Source organism: Mus musculus, chromosome 2 (genome assembly GCF_000001635.26).
Source record: "Mus musculus strain C57BL/6J chromosome 2, GRCm38.p6 C57BL/6J".
Classification (NCBI taxonomy): Eukaryota; Metazoa; Chordata; class Mammalia; order Rodentia; family Muridae; genus Mus; species Mus musculus.
In genome coordinates this window covers 140,016,758-140,043,315 of record NC_000068.7, presented here as the reverse complement: position 1 = coordinate 140,043,315, position 26,558 = coordinate 140,016,758, and the positions used below count along the sequence as shown (strand labels likewise).

At 39.7% G+C, this 26,558-nt stretch overlaps 1 protein-coding gene across 26 annotated transcripts in view; it reads left to right on the top strand.

Moving 5' to 3' along the window:
* Tasp1 (taspase, threonine aspartase 1) overlaps positions 1-26,558 on the top strand; it is a 233,369-nt gene that overhangs the window by 23,532 nt on the left and 183,279 nt on the right. For 15 of the 26 annotated variants that reach the window (NR_110351.1, NR_110350.1, XR_003953733.1 and 12 more), the window contains exon 4: positions 1,154-1,222. The exons of 2 other annotated variants lie outside the window; for them this stretch is intronic. Coding sequence is in view for 12 of the 24 variants with exons in the window: in NM_001159641.2 (NP_001153113.1) it covers positions 1,154-1,222 (69 nt within the window). In the remaining 12 variants the exon portion in view is untranslated. Of the gene's footprint in view, positions 1-1,153; positions 1,223-12,452; positions 12,716-16,020; positions 16,090-26,558 lie in introns of all 26 variants that reach the window. 9 more of the 26 variants (XR_866347.3, XR_866346.3, XM_017319310.2 and 6 more) reach the window with 2 other exon arrangements.

The following is a 26,558-nucleotide window of genomic DNA, read 5'->3' as shown; positions in this document are numbered from 1 at the left end:
GGAGTTAAAGATAGAGGTGAGAGGCACCAAAAAACAAGACAAAAGTGGAAGACAGAAAACAAACAAAACCGAGTTTTAATATAGTGCGCTCTTGTTGTATTCCAACAACCTAGTCAAGAAGAGTTGAAGCATCCTCTGCCCTTCAGATCAAAGGAAACTAGGTCTAGTTTTTATATCTTGGGTCTCTCCAGAATGAACCATAAGCAAGACTAAACAAACAAACAAACAACAACAACAACAAAAGGAAAAAGAAAAAGAAAAAGGAAAAAGAACTGTGCAGGTTCAGAAAAAAATCTTACTTCTGGAGGACTCAGATGGCTTAGGAGTGTTCACTGTCAGTAACTGAGGGGTGCTTGAGGGTAGGGAGTTTCCAGGCCAGTGCACCAAATGTTGTGGTCTAGGGTTCCCTCCACAAACCATACGAACACCAATCTCAGTCAGATAGGGATGGTTTGTTGAATACACACCCTAATACTGAGGGAAGTGCTGCCTGGTGGTCAGCTCTGACTCAAGCCATTTAGAAATGACTGTTCATATTGATCTTTAATTTGTTGGGTCCAATGTGAACCTTTGTAAAATTTCTTAAGATTAACAAACTTCAGAACATACAGAACATAACAGGATGTGGTTACCGTAACCTTGCTCTGAGTCAAGTCATTTTTCTGTGTCAATGATTAGCAGACATATTACAGTAACTATGAAATAGCTGACAGGCATGGAACATAATGGCTACAGCTATGCTGGTGGTACATGGGGCAGGTCAGATCATAACATTTTGAATGCTCTGTGGAGAGTGAAGCACTTTCACTTACTATATTCCTTGTACCTAGAATTTGGTGGCTAACTTTTAGTGGTCTTAATTTGGGTAAGATTAAGAGTGATAATTAGTCTGAGTAATAAACATTACTCTTCTTAAGTCTGTGAAATTTGTACCTTAAGGCACCTGTGTCCGACTTGCCGGCCTCAGGTCACATATGGCCAGGTGTGAAGCCCCACATAACCACAGCTTCCTGCCACGGTGTCAGTGTGCGGTGGAAATGCTGGCCGATTTCTATGAACTCGGAGCGTCGCACATGTTTTACACCTTTGCCGAGTTTATGGTTTGTTTGAGAAGCTGGTTTTCGGTGAATACTGTCTCCTCTTGGTTTCACAGGCAATTGAGAAGCTACAGGCTGGTGCTCTTGCTACAGATGCAGTGGCTGCTGCTCTGGTGGAACTTGAGGTATTTCTTTTCTCTTTTATATTTTCTAACTTACTTGTGCATTTACATTCCTTATTTTTAAATGGCATTGAGGTGGTGAGCTAGTCAGCCATAAGTCATATAACCAGTGTTTCTCACTAATACTAGCAAAGCTATGTAAGATTTTATTTTCATTGAAGACATTCCTGAGTAGTAAAATAGTTGGTTAATTCTTTGTTCCTCTTGTTTTTGTAGGATTCATTGCTATAAATTCATTGGTGATAGGTATTTTCAGTAAGACACTTTTGAAGTTGACACCTCCAAAATGAGATATATCTTTAACAAATATATGATTTCAGCTTCCTAGAAGTGTCTAAAGTGGGAAGACAGTTTTTATCACAGATGTAACAGATGGAGGTCCTGAAGCCATATGTTGTGTGTTTTGTGAAATCAACTTTGTTCCAGTGGATTTTCAGGATAGTTCTAAGTTTTAGTGGTCATTGAGGAGTTGAGTCGGGAGAGAGGCTCTTGGTAGTCCATGAGGGACTCTCAGTTTCCGTGACTCTGGAGTAGTAGTGAGTTCGAGGCCTTTGACAAGGCTGGAATGTGGACAGGAGGGATTGGTAAGGTGACAAGATTATTAGTGATGGTTATTTTACTGGATATGAACATTTCTTGGGGAGGAATGTTAAGACATGGAGGTGTATAGTGACGGATGTGAAGGAGAGAGTGAGAGGTAAAGTATACAAAGCCCCTAGTATGGAAGGTCGTTACCTCAGGGCATCTGTCAAATGCCTTTCCTTGGAAAAGTAGCTCTGGAGTTGAGCTTAGCCATGTTTTCTGTACATTCCCTTAGATTAAACCATAGAGCTGCCCTTTGTAGCTTTTAACTTATCTTTGCAACACATTTAACTTCATACTAACACAATATGGTAGATGGGAAGTGTGTGTGTGTGTGTGTGTGTGATGAGCAGTTCTGTTGAAGTTTGGCTCCTGAAACATCTGATGCTGGGAAGATGTCAGTCATAGCCACGTGCCTCTGGGTGTGTTAGAGCCTAACTGCTGCTCTAATATGGCCTGTTGACTCAGTTCTGTCCGTAATAGAATAAAAATAGTTCCTGCTTTCAGAGTTATGAGAATTACTATCTATCAGTCACCTAGAGTACCAGATAGATTATAGTCAAAGTACTTTATAACCGAAGCAGCTTTTATGATGAGTTCTCCAAGTATTAATGACCAGCTCACGATGTAAAGGCTTTATGAAGTGGATACAAGAAGATACATGATGTGAGAAGGAGGTTGATGTACTCACTGCCAGATCTTCCTTTATTCAAAATACACAGTACTGTCCCTTTTGTAGAAAGTGGTCCTTACATTATTATTTATGGAGTCTCTGTAGGCTTGGGGAAAAAGTTTAAGGAGTAATACAGACATATGCTATTATGACAACTGTAAACATAAAATTATATAAAATTAAATAACTAATTTTTAAAAGTTAAAGTTATATCATGTTGAGTATTTGATTTTTGGTACTAAAGAGTAAACTAAGGCAGGCAGCTATTGTGGGTCAGTGCTTAGGGCTCTTGACAGTGGTAGATCCAGATACCTACAGGGGCTGCCGCCAAAGGTAGTCAGCAATTAGAGAAGTCACTCAGCAGACTCTTATCTGAGGGAACAAAGCTTAATTTACTGGGATGGCACTCCCTGTGGCTCCTGGAAAAACTGTGAACTCTTTATTTATTTATTTATTTTCAATTAGGTACTTTCTTCATTCATATCTCCAGTGCTATTTATCTGAGGGAACAAAGCTTAATTTACTGGGGATGGCACTCCCCGTGGCCCCTGGAAAAACTGTGAACTCTTTTTTTTTTTTTTTTTTTAAATTAGGTACTTTCTTCATTCACATCTCCAGTGCTATCCCAAAAGCCCCCCACACCCTCTCCCCCAGCCGCCCTCCCCCCAACTCCCACTTCCTGGCCTTTGCGTTCCCTTGCACTGAGGCATATAAAGTCTGCACGACCAATGGGCCTCTCTTTCCACTGGTGGCCGACTAGGCCATCCTCTGATACATATGCAGCTAGAGACACGAGCTCTGGGGGCACTGGTTAGTTCATATTGTTGTTCCACCTATAGGGTTGCAGATCCCCTCAGCTCCTTGGGTACTTTCTCTAGCTCCTCCATTGGGAGCCCTGTGATCCATCCAATAGCTGACTGTGAGCATCCACTTCTGTGTTTGCCAGGCCCCAGCATAGTCTCACAAGAGACAGCTATATCACAGTCCTTGCAACAAAATCTTGCTAGTGTATGCAATGGTGTCAGCTATCCTAAATCTTATAGGGGACTAATATCCAATATATATAAAGAACTCAAGAAGGTGAACTCCAGAAAATCAAATAACCCCATTAAAAAATGGGACTTAGAGCTAAACAAAGAATTCTCATCTGAGGAATACCGAATGGCTGAGAAGCACCTGAAAAAATGTTCAGCATCCTTAATCATCAGGGAAATGCAAATCAAAACAACCCTGAGATTCCACCTCACACCAGTCAGAATGGCTAAGATCAAAAATTTAGGTGACAGCAGATGCTGGCGAGGAGGTGGAGAAAGAGGAACACTCCTCCATTGTTGGTGGGATTGCAAGCTTGTACAACCACTCTGGAAATCAGTCTGGCGGTTCCTCAGAAAATTGGACATAGTACTACCGGAGGATCCTGCAATACCTCTCCTGGGCATATATCCAGAAGATGTTCCAACCAGTAAGAAGGACACATGCTCCACTATGTTCATAGCAGCCTTATTTATAATAGCCAGAAGTTGGAAAGAACCCAGATGCCCCTCAACAGAGGAATGGATACAGAAAATGTGGTACATTTACACAATGGAGTACTACTCAGCTATTAAAAAGAATGAATTTATGAAATTCCTAAGCAAGTGGATGGACCTGGAGGGCATCATCCCGAGTGAGGTAACCCATTCACAAAGGAACTCACATGATATGTACTCACTGATAAGTGGATATTAGCCCAGAAACTTAGAATACCCAAGTTATAGGATACAATTTGCGCAGCACATGAGACTCAGGAGGAACGAAGACCAAGGTGTGGATGCTTTGCCCCTTCTTAGAATTGGGAGCAGAACACCCATGGAGGGAGTTGCAGAGATGGAGTTTGGAGCTGAGATGAAGGGGTGGACCATCTAGAGACTGCCATATCCGGGGATCCATCCCATAATCAGCCTCCAAAATTGTGAACTCTTAACTCCTTGGACTAGTGAGGAAGAGGAAGAAAGAGATAAACTTCTCTCTCTCTCTCTCTCTCACACACACACACACACACACACACACACACACACACACAGTGAGTGGATGAAACAAAAGGCAGAGTCTAGTAACTTCATACACACAAATCTATACATATATACATGCATGCATACATACCTGCAGACATATAGACATCATACATAGATGTGTTAGGGCGAAGCTCCAGCAAAAGTGTTCCAAACATTTCACACATACATACATAAAACACACAATTGATCGATGGAGCAAGCTCCAACACAAACCCAGACAAGCTTTACATATATACATGCATACATATAGTTGATGGATGGAAGGGACCAATGTTCCAATCCTCCCATGGTTTATATATTCTAGCAAAATCTTTCAAGCAGTATAAAATTACAGTGTGATTACATTCTAGTTTTCTTCTAGTGAATGACTATGAAAAAATAGCATGTTCCCCAATATCTTTACAAGAAATAACATTATATAGTACAGGTAAAGAAAACAAATTATTCCCAAGAACCTATGTAGTTTTGTAACTAAGCAACTTGTTACAGATTAACAAAGTATAAGCAAGCAAGGTGGTTTTTCTCAGTTAGTTTCTCTTACTGGCAGACAGCAGTTTACCTCAGAATTGCATATCTACTCATCAGTAATTCTTAATAAATCATATCAGGAAGCTGAGGACAAAATTGAGTATAAGAAATTAATCAACACCAGTCCAGCCTCAGCAAGAGTCACGTCAGCCAGTGCTGCCATTGTGTTCCCCGACCTTAAAGGTCCCTAGCTTAACTAATAAGAGGGTGCCTTTCTGAACTTCAGATTGTTTCCTACGATTTTCTACATCAGAGCCAGTAGTGAAAACCTCTCAACCTAGCTTCACCAACAGTTTTATTTTTCCAAATGTTTTCTAAGGGTGGTGGTCATGGCTGACAATGTACATCTCTAAGTTCTTCCCTAGGGTGGTGACAGAATCATAATGTGCTCCAACAGCAATGCCTGAAAGAGATCAAACACTGTTATTATGAGTGCCAGAGATACTGCCCAGTGCGGGGCTGGAAGGTCCCTTAAAGGTTTCAGATAATTCTTCCATGAAGAGGGATGTGAGGGCAGCAGGCAGAGCAGAACTCCATAACAGCAGGAAGTCCTCAGAACACATGATCCTCTGGGCTGTGGCACACTGAGGGGGCCTCATTCTATGAGTTGTAAAGCCATTTGTGGTTACTCCTGTATAGTGCTTGGCAGGCCCTCAGTACACACCTGGTACTTCAAACATTCAATAGGCTGGGTACTGAAAAGGCCATATATTAACAGCGGCAAACCTGCAAACAACAAAACTCATGAGTCATTCCTGAGTAGGATTAACTTATAATTTTGCTTTTTATTTTCTTTTTTTCTTTTTTTTCCGAGACAATAGCCCTGACTGTCCTGGAACTCACTTTGTAGACCAGGCTGGCCTCGAACTCAGAAATCCGCCTGCCTCTGCCTCCTGAGTGCTGGGATTAAAGGCGTGCACCACCATGCCCGGCAAAATTTTTTTAAGAGTTATTTTATATGTATAAATGTTTTGCCTGTTTATAGTCTTCCTTTCTTTGATTCTTGAGTACTGTGATTATAGTTGTGTGATGACAATCCTGGTTGTCATGACACACTTGGTAAGAGGGGAACATCTTGAGGAATAGCTTCTATCAGTTAAGTCCTTGGGCATGTCTTTGAGACTTTTGAATTGTTAATTAATGTAGGAGAGCCCAGCCCATACTATCTCTGAGCTGGTGGCCCTGGGCTGTAGATCAGGTGACCCAGCCCAGAGGGAGCAAGCCTCTCCCTAAGGTCCTTTATGGCCTATGCTTCAGTAACTGCCTCAAGGTCCTCCCTCTAATGATGGACTGTGACCTGGAAATTGAGTTTCCTGTGTTTTAAGAATTATATGGTCATTACTTTTACTGTCCTCTGCAGTTTTTGTTACCTTAAGTGTTTGAAATATAGTACATTAAACCCATAATAGAACTTCATGTGAGAAGAATTATAATAGTTTATTTAGGACAGTGGAAAGATATAGAAAATTAGATTCTTAAATTTCCTCTGTTTAGATGAATAGTATTAATTCTGAGTCTGTGGAAAGAGAAAAACCACAGAAGATCTGACTGACTTTGTATTGGAAAGTACCATTCACCTTAAGTTTAGTTAACCTCTTCAGCTAAGTCTTGCCCTAGGTGTACCTTATACTTTGGACTTTAGAAGATGCTTTCTTTGGAGTGATGGGAGGAGATGAGGTCTTTCTTTAGTAGTTCAGGCTGTCCTCAAACTTGTAATCCTCTTACTTCAGATGCCCCAAAACTGGAATGACAGACATGTACTGTCAAGCCTGACTCATTCCAGAGCCTGGGTGTGTTCATGAGCCTGTGTATGTATTTATGTTTTCTTAAATTATTTTTTGACACATGGTCTCTGTATGTAATCTGTATGTTATGGTTTTTCTTTGCTAGATACTAGATTAGTGTGAATTCCTTGAGCATTGTCTCAATTATAGACGGAAGTAACTGAAATGAATGGTTTAATGCTTCTTATTTGCTGGAAAGAGTGTCTAGCCTTGTATTGAATAAAGTGTGATCATTTGTGTTTTCCCAAACAGTGAACGTTTTTATACTAGTGTATCAACCTTATACAGTAGAGGTGGAAGTGTCAAGGTAACACAAAAGGAACTTTTCACACACACCTTCCTAACCTTGACACACACTCTGTGCTTGCTTTTTTGGGGGGGGGGTAGGGTCTAATGCAACACAAGCTGGCTTCAGACTTGCTGAGCAGTCACTGGGACTACAGGCAGGTGGCAGTGTGCTTGGCTCTTCTTTTCAGCCCCATTGAGTTGATGGCTTTGGTTAGCACACAGTAAAGTGGGTTTTATTGTGGTATTTCTATAGATATATATGTGGTGGTTGGGTTTGGACCTTGTGTTTCCAGGTTTTTGGATTCCTATACAAATAATTGAGGATAAGGACTGACAAAAATTTGCAAAAGAAACAAGATAATTTTATTTGGATTAAAGAGAGAGGTGCACTGTCAAGGTTGATGGGGGTCACATGAGTAAAGATACCCAAGGGCTCCAGGTTACAACATTGGTTCTTGGGTTGTCAAAGGTGAGTAGCTGCTCACTAAGGGGCATAGTTTAGGTGGTTATCTATTTAGCTTGGTAGCTTAGGTTATATAATAATTTCTCAACTGTCTACATTCCTCCCCATGATGCACTGGATTTTAGTCCTATGCTTATCCATAGACACATGATGATAGAATAGTGTTAGTGAGCACTCAGTGTTTCTTGCCTCACTTCTCAAGCACTCATGCATTGGCGCTTCTGTTCTTCATACTTGAATATGTTGGGATTATATTTCAGTAGCAATTGTCTAACTTTGTTGGTTACCAGGGGTAGGGAATCAAGTAGTATTGCTTAGAAATGGGAGTAGTGTACCCTGACGCAGATGGAGGGGTTATGGAGTAGTGTGGTTGCTAGGTTGTTTGGAGAGATGTGTATGTACAGCACTGGCAGGTAAGTGAACTAGGCTGCCAAATGCATTATTATAAGGATGGAGGTGTGTGTGTGCATAGCCCAGAACCAAACAGGGGTCCCAGAATATCAAACTGTGGTCTATGTTTGCGGTGTCAGTTATATCCCCTACCGTTTCTCCTTTTAAAAGGCCTATTGTGTGACAGTTTCATACATGTTATGCTGAATTTTGGTTATTTCGCCCTCTTTACCCTCTCCCTCTCCTTCTCCTTCTAAATCCCTCTTAACAAGCCCCCCCACCTATTTTGATGTATATCTGCTATTTGTGTGTGTGTGTGTGTGTGTGTGTGTGTGTATAAAGTGCTGAATTTGACTCTGGTTGTTTGCATGAGTGAGGAGTTACACTATACTTTGTTCTTATGCACACAAAGCTAGCAGAATCTACCTAGACTCACAATTTTCCAGATTTCCATAGAAATAGATAATTTAGTCCACTCCAAATATAGATGTTGTCCTCTTGGATACAGGATGTGGTATGCCTTCACGTCAGTAATGCATAGTATGAGACAGCCGTCCCCACCTTGTATTCTCCCACTTTCTCCCTTGCAGGTTTGAGAGGGAGGTGACCACTCCTGTGCGATAGGTGTTCTGTGGTATGAAAATGCAGAGGCGACTCCAGGTGCATTTGTTCTTCAGGTCACTTCATATATTATAGTTTGGAGATTGATGGATTTATTTAGTCTTGTTTTATAGCTTTTACAGATTGTCATAGAGCAAATGAGAAAGTGAATTCTGTTTATTGAGTAGTATAACTCTGATTCCTTTTCAACAGAGAAGGTAATATTTGGAACGGACTTAGTGTTCTTGTCTGGGCATATACATTGGGTTAGAGTTATTCTTCTTGGATGCTTTGAATTTTGTTTTGATTCAGGAGATTATGACTGTAGGTTAAAATGTGAGACTTACTTTGTACATTTTATGTAGTGTAGCTTCTGTTAATATTTCTTCTTTGAGGAAATTAGATAGAGTTCTGAGTGAATCATAGGTTACTACTTTCTTAGGGTCATTCTTAAAGTAAAAAGGCGTGCTTCATAGATTTTGAGTGAAAATGAACTACACATGGGACATTGACATTCTATTTTGGTGGAGGCATTTTTCTACAGAAGTACCAGGACTTGGTATAAAAAGGACTAGTAAGGAATAATGGGTGACCTATGAGTGGTGAGCTTCTGGTAGGCTATTGTAGTCTTGTGTGAAGAAAGGCGTGATTCAGACAGAGATTTTCTTCTTGTTAGGACCCATGGGGAATTTTAGTCAGTTTATTTTGAAAATGTTTACCATGGCATGTAGAGTTCTGTGCATTAAAATCAGGGCTAGGCAGGGCCTTACCCCTAGACCAAGAACTGCAGGCGAGCTAGGAGAGCTGAGAGTGGTAAAACTAGCCTTCCGAGGGATGAGCACCTAATGGCTTATCCAGTACCAAATGGTAGGCCTGGCATTACACACATACAGGGAACACTGAAAGGACTCAGTGAGTCGTATCTATATATTTATTATTTTATGTATGTTTAACAACAGCAATAAAAGAGTCTCTGAATTTGAGATGGGAGATAGACTTGAAAGGAGTTGGAGGGAGGAAAGGGAAGAAGAAAATGATGTAGTTATATCTCATTAAAAAAAAATAAAAATTAGCAAGGTAGTGGTGGTGTATGCCTTTAATCCCAGTACTTATGAGGTAGAGGCCGGTGGATCTTTGTAAGTTCAAGGTCAGCTTTGTCTTTATAATTCTAAGACAGTCATGATTACATAGAGAAACGGTGTCTTGAAAAACAAAACAAAAGAATATTTATTGCTAGGATTAACCTAAATTTCATACAACAAAAGATAAAGTATATAGGTTATTTGTTTAAAGTGTTCTCTTTGGCATGGAATATTGGTCAATGCAGGGACACATATTTAATGTCCTGAGGTTCTGAGTGTGATCCTTAGAACTACAGATAAACCAGAAACTAAGTTGACCAATCAGCCAAGAAAGCCAAACAGTGTAAGAAAAACAACCTGTTCTGCTTCAGTTATGTGATCCTGTAATTTTTTGGCTGACTTGATTTATTCTTAAAAGTTTCCTTGGTAAGGAAAGGTCTTAATTCATGTCTGAAACTGATTTATTAGTTAAGTCAGTGGTTCTCAACCTGTAGGTCATGACCCTTTCATAGGGGTTGCCTAAGACTACTAGAAAACACAGATGTTTACATTACAATTAATCACAATAGTAAAATTGCAATTATGAAGTAACATCAAAAATAATTTGATGGTGGGGAGGGGTCACCACAACATGAGAAACGATATTACTGGATCACAGCGTTAGGAAAGTTGAGAATCACTGGTCTAAGTCCTTTATGGACAGATTAGATTTGGTACTGAGCCTTTGAGCCTTTTTACAATACAGTGGATTGCTTGCTTATAAACTTGAAGTCCTTTATGCTGTTATTTCTTGTCCAGATGGCTGGTATTTCAAGTTAAAGAAGAAAGATATTTTTACATCACTATATATTTGCATTATTATATTTAATACTGTAATACATTCATGTGTGTTTATATCTGTATCTTGTGCCAGGAATCCACTGCATGCATTTCCAGACCACCTTTAAGTAGTCTGTTGTTGGGAGGTTCCCCCCCCCCCCCATCCCAGTCATCTGTTTACCTGTAGGGCTTGCCTGTGCTCCTTTCTCGGGCATTGGACATTTCTGATTGTCTGTGTGCCTTAGACATTGGAGAAGTAACATACCTGAAAACTACTGGTGCTTGAAATGTGTGGTGGTCATGAAGATGGTGTAGCTAGCATATGGCATACCTAATTGGAAGAACACATAAAGGAGGGCAGATGTATATATATCAGAGCAAGTTTGCTTGAGGGGCTCCTCTGGAATCAGATCGTTACAGTCACCGTCACTGTCACCATCACCTGTTCTATGTATCACCTTCATACTGGTTTTTTTTTTTAATAACATTTACTTTATTATTGCTTTTTTTTTTTTTAATCATGTGTATATCTCTGTGTGGTATATGCATGGGAGGGCTGGTGTCTGGAAACCAGAAGCATCAGATCTCTTGGAGTTGGAGATAAAGGCTGTTGATCTGACATTGGTGCTGGGAACCAGCTAGTAGCTACCTTGCTTGCTTCTTCTTCTGCTGCTGCTTTCTTCTTCTTCTGCTGCTGCTGCTGCTTTCTTCTTCTTCTTCTTCTTCTTCTTCTTCTTCTTCTTCTTCTTCTTCTTCTTCTTCTTCTTCTTCTTCTTCTTCTTCTTCTTCTTCTCCTCCTCCTCCTCCTCCTCCTCCTCCTCCTCCTCCTCTTCCTCCTCCTCCTCTTCATTTATTTTTAAAGATTTTATTTATTTTAATGTATACGAGTACACTGCAGCTCTCTTCAGACACACCAGAAGAGGACGTTGGATCCCATTACAGATGGTTGTGAGCCACCATGTGGTTGCTGGGAATTGAACTCAGGACCTATGGAAGAGCAGTTAGTGCTCTTAACCACTGAGCCATCTCTCCAGCCCCTCTTCCTCCTCTTCTTCATTTTTTCCCTCTTCTTCCTTCTCTTCTTTCTCATCCTCTTCTTCCTCCTCCTCCTCTTCCTTCCCCTCCTCATCTTCCTCCTCCTTTTCTTCCTCCTCGTCCTCTTCCTCCCCCCCCCCCCCTTCATCCCCTGCAGGGTTTGCTATTGTAGTCTTGGCTGTTCTGGAACTCACTCACTTTGTAGACTAGGCTGGCCTTGACCTCAGATATCCACCTGCTTTTACCTCCTGAATGCTGGGGTTAAAGGTGTGTGCCACCATGTCTTGCTTTCTGCTAGCTTTCTTAACTGCTCTGCCATCTTTCTAGCTCTCAGTTATTTATTTATTTTTTTAATAAAAAACAAACTAAAGATCTTTGATTTTTTTTTTTTTTAAGAAGTTGAACTCTCAAATAAAAGTCCATTTATTTAGGAGTATTCTTTTGTTATGTTCTCTAGGTTGGGCAGTTCCCTGTCCCCTTCTCTTCCGTTTCCCCACAGGGTTCAGGATATATTGGGAATCAGCTTGATGCAGTTAGGTCATATGTATGCACTCCCAGTTGCTGTACTATGGCTGATGCATTTATACCCCTGCCCTTCTGAGTCCAAGTTCTCTCTTTTGCTGGTGATGTCTTTTATTTTGTGTAATGTGGGAGGGGGAAATCTTGATTTATAGTTATGTAAAAGATTTATCTTTAACAAAAGATTGCTTTTTTTCCTCATAGTGCTTGCAGTATATTCATTGCATGGAATTTTGGTTTTAACTTGAGACGTTCTTTTCTTTCCTTTTAAGATAGTTGTTATCTCCAGTTACTTCAGAGCCCCAATTGTGCCTACCTATCTAGCAGTATTTCCAGTGGTGCTTCATTATTTCTTGTGTTGTAGCTGTTCATGGAGTCTTTATGTCTCTCTACATTTTTTTGTTTTATTTTTTGAGGTGTATACACACAGTTACACTTCATGGAGTTGCATCCAGCCAAGTCTCTATGTTCTTCTTGTGAAGAGGCAGAGAAAATCACCTCTCCCAAGAATTTCCATCTCCTGCCAAGGGAACTGTATCCTGAAGAGCTGTACCCAGATGGGAGACAACTTGTTTGCTTGCTCTGCTGCCAGAGCATTGATTAATTAGAAGACAGGCTGGGTGGCCATGTGCACTCAAAGAAGCACCAGACAGAGCCCAGGTAGCCTGGGACGGTAAAAGTAAGTTACGTTCTTTTAAACCTCCTTTTTGAGTACTAATGCTGATTCTTGCCTTTAGTACTGAGGACCAACTTGTAACTTACTGCGTTTACATATTAGGTAGGTACATCTGTACTTTTTCTAAGACCCTAGAAATCATGTCTGCTTTGTAGCACAAAGTACATGCTTAACAGAAAAGCAATGTTTTTTTTTTTTAATTTTTGTTTTTTATTTTGTTTCGTGTTTTGTTTTTGTTCTTTTAGAATAAAAAGAAAACCAAGTCAGTAATTAGATTTTAGCTTCAGCTTACTCTGTATCACAGTCCAAGTGAAAACATTGCAGATCATGTCATGTTTTAGTTTGTACTGATGGGAATATGAAGAATTTCTTTAGCTTTTTCCATCCATTGCTTCATGAGCTCTGTGGATCCCATCAGATGTCTCCTCTTGACTGAATCTGTTAGGGCACATGTTCTAAGACTAGATTTACCAGTGTCTGTGTTGCATGTAACTTCATGTCTGAAGCTCTGGACATTTTTACTTTCAAGGACATACTATAATAATGTGATGCTAGAATTGATGGTATTCCTGTGTGACTATGTGAAAGTAATTAACTCAATCTTTGAATATAGTTCTGTATTCATAGATATAGCTAGATTTATTGACTCTGAGTTCTGTCATTTTTTAATCATATCTATATTTATAGTTACTTGACTCTCATTTCAAACATCAATTTTATAGTTTTACAATTTTTCTTCTTTTCATTAGGAAGGATATCAGCTAAAAGTTTTCTGCACGCTTCATTTCTGTGTAGCCATAGACTATTTAATATGAAGACTACCCCACTTTTCTTTATTGTGGGGAGGGATATGCCAGGCATTGAAACTAGGGCTAAGTTAGGCTTTCTTTTGCTGTGATAAAACACTGTGACCAAAAGCAACTTTAGAAGGAAGGGATCTATTTTAGCCTACAGTTCTATAGCACAGTCAATCACTGAGGGAAGTCAGGGCAGGAACTCACACAGGGCTACAGGAGCCTAGAGACAGGAGCTGACTCGGAAGCCATGGAGGAATGCTGCTTTTGTTCCCCGTGACTTGCTCAGCCTGCCTTCTTAGAGCATCTAGACTACCAGGCCAGGGGTAGCATTGCTCACAGTGAGCTGGGCCTTCTGACATCAACCATCAATCAAGGAAATGCTCCTGAGACTGACTTGCCCATGGGCCAGTCCGGACATTTTCTCAATTGAGGTTACTTCTTCCTAATGACTCTATCTTAGTCAAGTTGCCAAAAAACTAATCATGACAGTTGATCGCTTTTCAATGTAGCACACCATTTATCAAGCTATAACTTGATACTCTAGGATGTCATGTTAATATGACAATATAAGACATTCTAAGTTTTAAAAGCCCTACAGTTTTCAAACTCAAACACTTCAAAGATTTAGTCTCTTTAAAATATTCAAGGTCTCTTTTAAAATTCTTTTGTTTTAAATATTCAAAGTCTCTATAAAATTCCTAAGTCTCTTAACCTTCTATAAAAACAAAAAACAAGTTAAATACTCTTCTTATTCCAAAAGGAAAAAATCAGGGCACAGTACAATCAAATCAAAGTAAAACAAAGCCTGACAGTAGAATCCCCACCATCAGGATTCTGGGACCCACTCATGATCCTCTGGGCTCCAGTGGGCTTTGTTTCTGTAGCTCTGCCACCTGCAGCACTCAGCTTGTCTCCTAGGCCACAGCTAGTTCTGCTTCAGAGCTACTGTTTTTCTTGGTGATAGTCATGTAGTACTGCTATCTCTAAGATGCTGTCATATCTTCAAGTATGGTACATGTTCACCAATACCCTCTCCTGGGCCCTCTTCTGGAACTCCTTGCCACATAGTATCAAGTTTCCCATGAGCCCTTCAGTCCTTGGCCTTCTACCTCATCTGAGTCTGTACCTTCACTGATAACCTCTCATCAAAGATTGTAGCCCTGATGTACAGTGCTAACCCTCAGCTGCTTTTTGTTTTGTTTTTTTTTTTTTTTTTTTTTTTTTTGTTTTTCATGACAGGGTTTCTCTGTGTATCCCTGGCTGTCCTGGAATTCACTCTGTAGACCAGGCTGGCCTCGAACTCAGAAATACACCTGCCTCTGCCTCCTGAGTGCTGGGATTAAAGGTGTGCCCTACCACCGCCCGGCCCTCAGCTGCTCTTTATGACTTTAAAACCAGGACTACTTTGGAAATTCTTATATATTATCAAGTTGAGCTGCCAGCATAATCTACAGTCTTAGCCCGTGCTGGCCAATAGTTTGTTTGCTGACTCTGGAAATCCTTCCAAAGGTTTCACCTCAGTGATGCTGGCCTCTTAAGTACAGCCAACTCCATCCCTAGCTGACTAGTGTCAGTTGCCCCAGTGAAGCAAAGATCTTACTCTTCAGGTTCAAGCCTCTTCATAACAACAGCTGATATTTCAACACCAGCAGACCAGAACCACAGACTCTTAAGACTTAAAATGCCAACAAACCTAATAGAGTCTATGCAACTTCCAAAACTTCTCTCAGAAACTTGGTACTGAGCGAATAGAGAGTACAGTTGTCTGTACTCTTCTCAGCATGCTTACCTTCCAGATTCCCACAGCAGCTCAGCAAGCTCTGAACACTCAGTGATTTCCCAGTCCGACATTCCTAAAGCTTCCACTATCCTTCTATTACAGCAAGATTCTACTGCTGGTACCAGTTCTGGTTTTAAGTAGGGTTTCTGTTGTTGTGATAAAATACTGTGAGCAGAAGCCACATGGAGTACAAAGGGTTTCTTTCAGCTTACAGTCCCACATCACAGTCCATCACTGAAAGGAAGTCAGGGCAAGAACTCAAACAGGGCAGAAACCTGGAGGCACACCATGGAGGAGTGCTGCTTACTGGCTTGCTTCCCATAGCCCATTGTAGTAAGGACCACCAGCCTAGGGGTAGCGTTGTCCACAGTGATCTGGCTCTCTCACTTCAATCATCAATCCAGAAAATTCCTTATTTGTTTAAAACCTTTTAGTACTCTCCGTACAGGGTTTTGGGATTGAACTCAGGTTATCAGGTGTGGGCAAGTGCTGTTACCTACAGTGCTGTTTACTACTCTAGACTCTCACTTCCTCAATCCTAGGAAACTGGCTTTTATAACTTAAAAAAAAAGGTATGTGTGTGTGTGTGAACATGTGTGCATGCATGCGTGTGCATGTGTGCAAGTGAGCATACAGGCACATTTTGAACACATGCTTGTACATATATGTGAAGGTCATAGTTCAACCTCAGGTGTTCTCCTCTAGTGTTCTCTACTTTACTTTTTGGACAGGGTCTGTCGCTCTGGCTCACTGACAACAAGGATTTCAGCCTCTCAGTGCCAGGGTTACAGGCAAGTGTGGTAAGTTATTCCACATATGGCTTTGTTTTGCTCTAACCATCTACTTTTAATAAAGTGTATGTGTCTGCATGTTCTTGTAGGTGTATGTGCCCATGGTTGTAATCCATCTAATGTGGTTTCTGGTAGTTGAACTCAGGTCCTCTGGGAGAGTAGTGCATACCATCTCTCCAGCATCTACACCTGGTATTTTTTGTGGCTGCTGAAGCTCTGAACTTTGGCCTTAAAGCTTAGGCAGCAAGCACTTTACCACTTGAGCCATCTCCTCAATCCCAGAAGACTGCCCTTTGATTTTAAGCTTTTGTGTGTGCAAAACAGACAGACACACCAAAGCCTGCTGTAGTGGCAAACTCCTTTAATATCCTCACTTGGGAGGCAGAGGCAGGCATATCTCTGTGAGTTTAAAGCTAGTTTGGTCTGCATAGCAAATTCTAGAACAACAGGAACCAAGCAGTGAGATCCTGTCTCAAAAAAAAAAAAAAAAAAAAAAAAAAAAAAAAAAAAAGTTTGTGTCTCTTAAATTCAGTCCTACCTCCAAATCTGGAAAAGAAGGTAGAAGAAATGTGGCATAGAACTTTTAAGGATCTTAACAATATCATACAAATCTTGCTTCAAGATTATGTAAAATTCTGTTAAAAATTTTTCTCATTATTTCTGTGTCTATCTTTTGCCTAACTCTTAAGTGTGTGAACAAGGAAGGATTGTATGTTATTATATAAAACAATTTTAAATGGAGAACATTCTGGCTAGCAAAAGTTCTTTGGTCAGTTCTATTGCTAGGCTATTATTGGCAATTTTTACTTCATGTCTACTAGGCTCTTGCATGATCAATACAATTCCCAACAATCCATACCATTTGTAGTTCTTGGCACAGACCATCAACATTATGAAATACACTAAGTTCACAGAATTCAGAGTAGAGAACGCATTTATACTTTCATCTTCTAGCATATCTGAAGAGGTCAACAGAATTTTTTAGTAGGCTAGAAATCTTATTTTAATATGTTATTTATACAGGTGCTCTGTCTTCATACAAGAAGAGGGCATCAGATCCCATCACAGATGGTTGTGAGGCACCATGAATGTTGGGAATTGAAGGCAGGACCTCTGGAAGAGCAATCAGTGCTATTTACTGCTGAGCCATTTCTCCAGCCCCTAGAAATCTTTTTATAAAAAGAAATATAGTTAGTAGAGGACTTAAAAGTTTGTAATTACAACCCCCCCCCCCCAATTATGTCATGGAAGAAGGATGGTGTAAATACTGTAATTCCATGATCTGGTAAGTTCTATTTGAGTGATGTTTCCATATAATTGTCAATATGGTTAAAAGGTATAATGACTTAGGTTGAAGGGAATTGTAGGTGGCTGCCAAATCTGGCAGTGTTGGAGAAATAGCTGCATTTGTCTTTTTATTGTAGCTCATATGGAAAGAACAGTTTCAGGTACTGTGTGCTCACTTCCTCCTGGACATCATAATGAATCCAACTAAAACACTTTAAAACTATTTCAGATGTGCAAGTCTTGAAGCCAGTATTTTAGCTTACAGATTTCTGTTATGTTTGACAAGTAACTCTTTGTACTGTAGCTCTGTGGCTTTCAGTTAAAAATGTGGAAAAAGCTGCTATGATGTCATTTTTCTGCATAGTTATATTTTGTTTGATAAGTAGGTAGATTAATAAAGAGAAAACTAATGATTTTTGTTAAAATATTTTAAGGAAAGTATGATTAGATTTTTTGACAGGCCATGACAGATTAACAAATGCTTCAATGAACAAATAAAATTATTTAGTTCAAATTTTCTGATATTTTCAAAGGATCTTATATAGTTTAGGATCATAAGAGTTTTCCTAGTACATGAGCTGTTGTTTCTCCAGAAAAAGTATGTTGTCTTTTTTAATAGTTGAACCGTTTTGACAAATGAACTGTCACTAATATTAAACCTTAGCATTCAGAGTGTGCTGCAAACGAAGTGTTCTCTCAGCTTACAGCTAGGACGTATAAGATAGTACTTTAACACATGTTTAAGTTGAGCACTGTAGCTATTTGGCTGGACACAATTCCGGGCTGTCTAGTTGAATAATTTCCTCAGGCATTCCAACTTTGATCAACCACAGCAAGAACTCTGAGCATGCCTGTAGACCAGCCAGAACATCTGCAAATATGTCCTGAGGAAGAGAGGAAGAGAGAGTGCCAAAAAGGAGGAGTATTCTGTTATGGAATGAAAATGGAAAGTTTTCTTATTGCCTTAAGACCCTTTTAGATAATTGAATCTTTTTTCAAAGTATGACAATTAATGAATGAAAAAGACTTCAAATGGGTCTAATAAAAATGCTTTCTGGCTAACTGTGATGTCTTATTAAATTCCATTAATTCTTGAACTTTCTACTCTTTAAAACTGAAATCGTTTGCTAACATTTCAAACACACTTAGTATGCATCTCAGTGTGTCTTCATTACCTCTAATTGGCTAGTTTTTTTAATGAAAAGTTGGTATATAACTGAGTATTCAAGAATATCTTAAAAACAGACTAACTGAGAGCAGGCGACATAGGGATACCTCAGATGCCCTTTCCACACATCCAGTAAAGCACATTTTTTTAGTTTTTGTTTCAGTTGCCTGAGTATGACTTTGCAAATATCAACTGGTTTTTATATACAAGCATAATTAAGCATATTTATAATGGTAAATTGTCCTCTGTGTTATGAGAGCTGCGTGCTACATCCCTGGAATGCTTTAAGGTGTAAGCACAGCTATTTGGTCTCTGACTTTGTTTTCTGTGGTCCTGTGATATTAAAAAGGAGTGGTTCATGAGTCCCAGTTCTTTAGTGCTTTGTTATGTTCAAGTTTTTCTCCTCATGGTTCTGGGCATTAAACCCAAGGTGTATGGTAGGGAAGGACTCTATCACTGAACTATATTCCTACTCCTTAATGAGTTTCTGTTCTGAAACTTTTAGGCTCAGTTTATATTAATATTTATGGGAATGTTAATATAATTTTAATGTTAATTTAAATTTAAATGTCATATTTCTTTTGTGATTCCCATATATAGATTTCTGTCATTGCCTACCTTCTCAATTATTTATAATGCAAAGAAAGGTTAACATAATTAAATAAAATTTATTGAAAGTAAAAGTTTTGTTGTATTTTCACTGAATGTTTATTTAGAATTAAAGAAATTGGCCAAGTTACACCCATTGAGTCTACCTCATAATCTAAAGGATATTCAGAGAAGTGGTAAATTAACAAGCTGAAGAGGGGACAAAGGGCAAGTCCCAGGTCCGCTAATTGTGATGTTCAGTGTGGGTGTATAAGCAGACCTCCGAGTTGTCCACTGAATTAGCCTTTTGCCATTGTAATAAAACAGCAGAAACTGAACTTTTTAGAGAAAGTATTGAACTCAGGAATTTAGAAGTTCAGTGGTATGGTGCCCTCATTGGGAGAATTCTACTCAAGAGTTCATAATAAATGGCAGGAACAAGTGACCATGTCTCAAAACAAGAAACAGAAATTTGGGTGGGGCCAAACTCAGACTTCAGTTTCCCCTGAGAACTACCAGACTGTCCCATAAGATCTCCCTTCTAAGGCACAACTTCAGTTACCCAAAGGGCAAGATCCTACTTTTGTAAAAGTGTGAGACTTTTAAAAAATATTGAAAGTCAGAGATTGCAAAAGAGAAAACATACAGATGTGTATGGCTGGGCTCACATACTAGTGTTTAAAAGTTCAACTTGGTAACTAGAGAAGTGGACCAGTGGTTGAGATCAATTACTGCTCTTACGGAAGGCCCACATTGAGTTCTTATCACCCTCATGGCAGCTTACCATACCTGAATCTCCAGATCAAGGGGATCAGAAGCCCTGGTCTCCGTGGCCACTACACGCACATGATACACCTATGTACATGTAGGCAAAGATCTTCTATACATAAAAAACAAATGAGTCTTTAAACATTTGGATTTTATTTTCAGCATTTAACTATTAAGAGACTCATGTAAAAATCTGGAAACCTATCATATAAGTGATCATATAAAATTCAAATACCTGGACTTGAGTGATGGTTCAGTGGTTTAGAGCACTGACTGTTCTTCCAGAGGCCCTTAATTCAATTCCCAGCAATCACATGGTGGCTCACAACTATCTGTATTGGAATCTGATGCTCTTTTCTGGTGTGTCTGAAGACAGCCACAGTGTATTCATAGATAAAATAAATAAGTCTTTAAAAAAAGTCAAATACCTGTTGATGTCACTTCATGACCTTTGCCCATTTAACATTTTTTATTTTGATCATTCAAAGTTATAGAAGAGCTGAATATATTCTGATTATTATAACTTCTATTTATAAAGAGAAAAATGGAGGTTTGGCCAAATGGAGTGTACTCTTTTCAAGGCTACAGACTACCATAGCTGAATGACAGCTAGCCCTTGAGTTCAGAGCTTTTGACTGTGACTAACACTATTTTGGTTAAAGTACGACTGAAAACAGTCTTGCCTCAATATGTCGAGTTTACATTGTTATAAGGGCCAACAAAATGAATGATTGATAGTTTGACAGTAATTTAATGCTCCTAGAGGCTGAAAATTGTAAAAAGGAATTCTCTCAAAATTTAAAAAGCTTATTACTTTTGAGGTGAATTCCAAATCAAACTAACAAGTGTTCAGAAACTCTAGTCAGAAAAATTTCCAACCGTTACCCAATGTATTAGAGTTTTGAGCTGCAGCTAAGACATGTCAAAGTACTTGATGCTCCAATTACAGTTGAACCAGCTTGTTGTCTGAGTGTTTGTGGTGAAAAAGGTACCCTGAGTCCAAGCCTTCATTTCCTGTCTTGGATTTGCTAACCTCTCTAAAGTGTATTTAGCTTCCATCACCATTTATTTTACCCTCATTCTTAGTAGAAAGCTCGCTAGTGCATCATACAATATTTGTGACTATCACTGATGATTGCCTAGAAAACTCTTATGCCTGCCTGCTTGCCAGTCAGTCATTCCCATATTTTTCCTTGTTCAGATTCACATCTTTACTGTAGTGTGAATCCTGCTATCACAGAGATCTCCTTTGCAGTGTTTCATAGTTGTGTAGCTTTGTACTTCTTATTTCCCCTGTGCTACTGTTGATAGACACTATAGACTTTCTCAAAATGGCTTTCCCTAATTAAGCAGCTAAGGGAGTCATTGAAATGAATGTCTCAAAGCAAGAGTCATGTGTAGTTGCCTATTAAAACAAACAAACAAACAAACAAACCAACCAACCAACCAACCAGAAACCAAACATCAGAATCCTTAGGTTTTAGCACATGATCTGAGTGAGACTTGGGAGGAAGGAGAATGGAGAATTTCACTTAGATTCATTGGATCTATGGTGGTAGCGGTCTTTAAAAACCACCACACTTGGACCAGGACACACAACATTCTGCCCCTCTAGAAGGCCCCAGTGACACTATGGTAACAATATTTTGTGAGTTATAAAACTTGACATATGTAGTGTAGCCTTCCCTCCCCCAGCCTTAATGGTTCCACTGTTTACACCTGGATGGAGCTTGCTGCTCAATCCTTCTGCCACGCCCATTGCTTGGAACCTGCCGCTTTGCTGTTCGGAGCCATACAAGTGGTCACCGAGCTACTGGTCCCCAGGACTATTTGGCGGGAATCGCCCCCCCTTCCCCTCCTTCATAACTGTGTGTTAATATAGTAAAATTGAGCTTTGATTAGAGTTGGTTTTGACTTGGCTCCGTTCTTTCTTCAGTCCGTTTAGTTCCTCTCTTTCAGCCCAGGTTGCCATCTCAGTTGAACCGTTCCTCGCGAACTGCTGGTTGGCCTGCAACAATGTAGAATCATTGAACTTTTTGTATGTTCTACTTTTGTATGTTTGAGATGAAAGTCATGTATGACATGTTTTAAAATGAATAACTATCACATATTCCCAGTGCTTTGTAACAGTTTGCCATCTTCTTTCAGATATTTTGATTCCTGTATAGAGTCCTCACACCTGTTAGGCAGTTATTCTTTACTTGCTTGTCTTCTTCAGCTGGTGACACAGTCTGTTCTCTCTGGATTTACCTGCTCTGGATAATCCACATAACTTACATCATACCTCTGATGTGTGCCTCTCCCCAGTTCAGTACACTGTGCTTTTGTTTCCACATTGCAGCATCTGTCAGCACTTTGTTCCTCTTCGTTCAGGAGGCCTGGTCAGCATTGTTCTTGTAAACACTACTGAATTTCATCCTTATCCACTGATGACTATGGGGCCAGTTCCACCTGTTGGCTATTGAGAACACCTTGGTGTGAATAGTCCTGCACACAAATATTGACGACTTGATTTTAATTTCTTAGTATATATCGGTAGACTTTCTAGATCACATATTGATTGTATATTAAACTGTCGTGGACCTATTGAGCTGTTTTCTGTAACTATGGAATGCACCATTTTTTCATTGCAGTAACAGTGTATGAGAAGTGCCTTCTGAATCAAATTACATTTTTCCCCCCTTTAGTCAGGCTGTCCTTGTGGGTGAGAATTGGTACCTTATCATAGGTTCTTTATTTCCCTAATAGAAATGATGTTCAACCTATTTATATGTTGTAGGCCATTTTGTATGTCCGTGGGAAAAATACCTGTGGATGTTCCTTCATGTCCTTTGTCCATTTAACATTTTTCTTTTCTGATCATTCAAGGTTGTACAAGAGCTGAATTTATTCTGATTATTAGACTACTTAAAATTTTATTAATTTATTTTTTATTTTGTGTGCTGACACGCTTGTGCCATGGAGTGTAGGCCAGGGGACCAGAGGACTTTCCATCCTATAGATCCAGGGGATTGAACTCAGCTTGTCAGACATGATACCTGGTTCCTTTACCCACTGAAACATCATTCTGGCTCCTGGATAGTTGATTATATTGCAAGTTTAGTCTGAAATAATGTCAGATGAAACAAAAGAGAGACTAAATCAGGGACACCTTTGTGGTCTGCTTGTCTTTCTTTAGCTTTCTGACCACAACCCATCTTCTATTTTAGGTTTGAATTATTATATTTACTGTTGTCTAATATGCTATCTAATTTATAATTAGCCTAGGCAGCCATGATTTCTGAATCTTCACAGTCAACTAGTTGAAGATCAAAAATATTGCAACTGAAGTTTGCATCTGTACTGCATCTGTACAGGTATTCTTTTCATTCTATAAATGATACAGTCTAGCAACTGTATTATCATAGGTTTGAGGCAAGACTAGCTTTGAACTCATGTAGATCTTTCTGACTCACCTTCCTGACTGCTAAGATTATAGGCCTAGGCCACTATGTTTGATATTATTTTGTATTTAGCTGTGTAACCCACTCTGCCCCACCTTTCCTTTATATTTAAAGTGCCTGCGTGTGTGTTTGTGTATCATGTGTATGACTGCTGCCTTTAGTGGCCAGAAGATGGTATGGGATCCCCTGGAACTAGAGTTAACAGATGGTTTGTGAGCTACCATGAAGGTGCTGTGAACTCAACTCAGGTCCTCTGGAAGAGCAGCCATCTCCAGCCCTCTCCATCAGGCTTTGGATGTGTGTGTTCCTCCCATTTCAGCCTCTGGGTATTGCAGGCAGGAGCCCACATGTCTAAAAATATGTATCAGTCAATGTGCATAAACATTTTCTTTCTTTTCATACTACCAGATGATATTTGGGTTAAACTCAAGACCTCATGCATGTTAGGAAAGCATTTTACCACTGAGCAACAGCCTCATTTCTATATTCCACTTTTTAGAAGAATTTGAGCATGGTGGGGATATTCTGAAACTTATCCTCTTCAAATACCAAAGGAATTCTATATGATATTCTCTTCCCTGCCCTGACTATGTCTCCCCTTTCTTCTTTTCTTCTTCTTCTTCTTCTTCTTCTTCTTCTTCTTCTTCTTCTTCTTCCTTCTTCCTTCTTCCTTCTTCCTTCTTCCTTCTTCCTTCTTCCTTCTTCCTTCTTCCTTCTTCCTTCTTCCTTCTTCCTTCTCCTTCTTCTTCTTCTTCTTCTCCTTCTCCTATGTCTCCCCTTTCTTCTTTTCTTCTTCTTCTTCTTCTTCTTCTTCTTCTTCTTCTTCTTCTTCTTCTTCCTTCTTCCTTCTTCCTTCTTCCTTCTTCCTTCTTCCTTCTTCCTTCTTCCTTCTTCCTTCTTCTCCTCCTTCTTCTCCTTCTTCTTCTTCTTCTTCTCCTTCTCCTTCTTCTCCTTCTTCTCCTTCTCCTTCTCCTTCTTCTCCTTCTTCTTCTTCTTCTCCTTCTCCTTCTTCTTTCTCCTCCTTCTCCTTCTCCTCCTTCTCCTTCTCCTTCTTCTCCTTCTCCTTCTTCTCCTTCTTCTCCTTCTCCTTCTTCTTCTTCTCCTTCTCCTCCTTCTCCTTCTTCTTCTCCTTCTTCTTCTCCTTCTCCTCCTTCTCCTTCTCCTTCTTCTCCTTCTCCTCCTTCTCCTTCTTCTCCTTCTCCTTCTCCTTCTCCTCCTTCTCCTTCTCCTTCTCCTTCTCCTTCTCCTTCTCCTTCTCCTTCTCCTTCTCCTTCTCCTTCTTCTCCTCCTCCTCCTCCTCCTCCTCCTCCTCCTCCTCCTTCTCCTTCTCCTTCTTCCTCCTCCTCTCCTTCCTCCTCCTCCTCCTCCTCCTCCTCCTTCTTCTTCTTCTTCTTTTTTTTTTTTTTTGGTTTTTTTGAGACACGATTTCTCTGTGTAGCCCTGGCTGTCCTGGAACTCACTTTGTAGACCAGGCTGGCCTCTAACTCAGAAATCCGCCTGCCTCTGCCTCCCAAGTGCTGGGATTAAAGGCTTGCTCCACCACACCTGGCTTCCCCTTTCTTGATGTGGAATACAGGGCTTGACAGTGTTAAGTATACCTTTAGCCTTGGTATTTAATTTGTTAGCATTTGCCTCCTATAGCAGGACTTGAGTCCACTTCTTGGAAGACTATGTTCTGCTTTGTGTATTGCTATAAGCCCTGTGATTTAGCTCACTATTTAGCAAATTTGGGTCAAAAAGCCAAAAGGGCTTCCTGCCTATTTTTGATGGTCTTTAAACTTATAATGGTTTTTAGTTTTTAAGATGATTGAGACAAAATCAAACGGAAACTAATATTTAATGATACTAGAAATTATATGAAATTCAAATGCCAGGTACAGAATGCAGTGTCTTTGGGATGCAGCCATGCTCACTCACTGGCGTATTTTTTTCTGGCTGCTTTTCTACCTCAATGGCAGTGTTGAATAGCTAAAGCATTGTGTGGTCCACAAGTCTGAATCATATAATCTATCTGGCCTTTTACAGGAAAAAAATTGCCTGGCAGTAGGTGCCCAATAAATATTTGTTGGATTAATGAATCTTTACTTACACTACCACACAGGAATTTAAATGGGAAAACTTTCTATTATTTAGTTCTTGGAAATTTGAACTTAATTGATTGTTAAATATATTCCCAAATAGTGTGTGGGTGTGCATGTATGCTTGTACACACATATGTTCGTGCACGTGTGTGTGTGTCTATTTGTGTGTGTTTTGAATGTGTTTTTCTTGAATTAGTAACTCAGTTTCATTGGCTATCCTTCATCCTGTAGATATTATGAACCAATAAGGAAATACTACAGAATTAATAAGTTTTTGGAATAGTGTTGGCTAAGATAGGCATACTGCTTTTTTTTTTTTAATATTTAATTTTGTCTCTTCCCTCCTCTTGGGATGGGCTCTCACTGTGTAGCTCAGGCTGGTCTAGATTCCATTGTTATCATTTTCATTAAAAAAAAGCTGTAATAGAATATGTACCCCCAATTCTCTTTTGGGAATCAAACCCAGGATCTTGCACACATGAGACAAATTCTATCCTACTGAGCATATTATGTCTACACACCCTATTACTCTTAGAAAAGATTCGCTGGGTGTGGTGGTGCACGCCTTTAATCCCAGCACTCGGGAGGCAGAGGCAGGCGGATTTCTGAGTTCGAGGCAAGCCTGGTCTACAAAATGAGTTCCAGGACAGCCAGGGCTATACAGAGAAACCCTGTCTCGAAAAACCAAAAAAAAAAAAAAAAAAAAAAAAAAAAAAGAAAGAAAAAAGAAAGAGAAAAGAAAAGATTCGTGAAAGTTAAGGCTGTTTCTCACTGATTACGTCAGTAGAGACAGTTTAACTAAAATAATTTTAATAGAATAAAATTAAAGATGTGCTTGTTGAATTTGCACTTGAGATAGATTATGAACACTAATGGATTAGTGATCTGTAGAAATTAATGCTTGTTCTTCCTTCCAGCTCCATGCTCCCAGAAATAATACTCAGACTCAAAATATATTTACAAATACCTTGGACATATAGCTAGATTCTTCTCTGACTAGATCATAACTTACTATATTCCATTTGTTCCGATCTACACTCCACACATGGCTGGTTACCTGTGCTCGGGTACCATGCATCCATTTCATCTCCCTGGGCAAATCTCCCACACCTTGCTCTATCTCAGAATTCTTTCTGCCTTCCA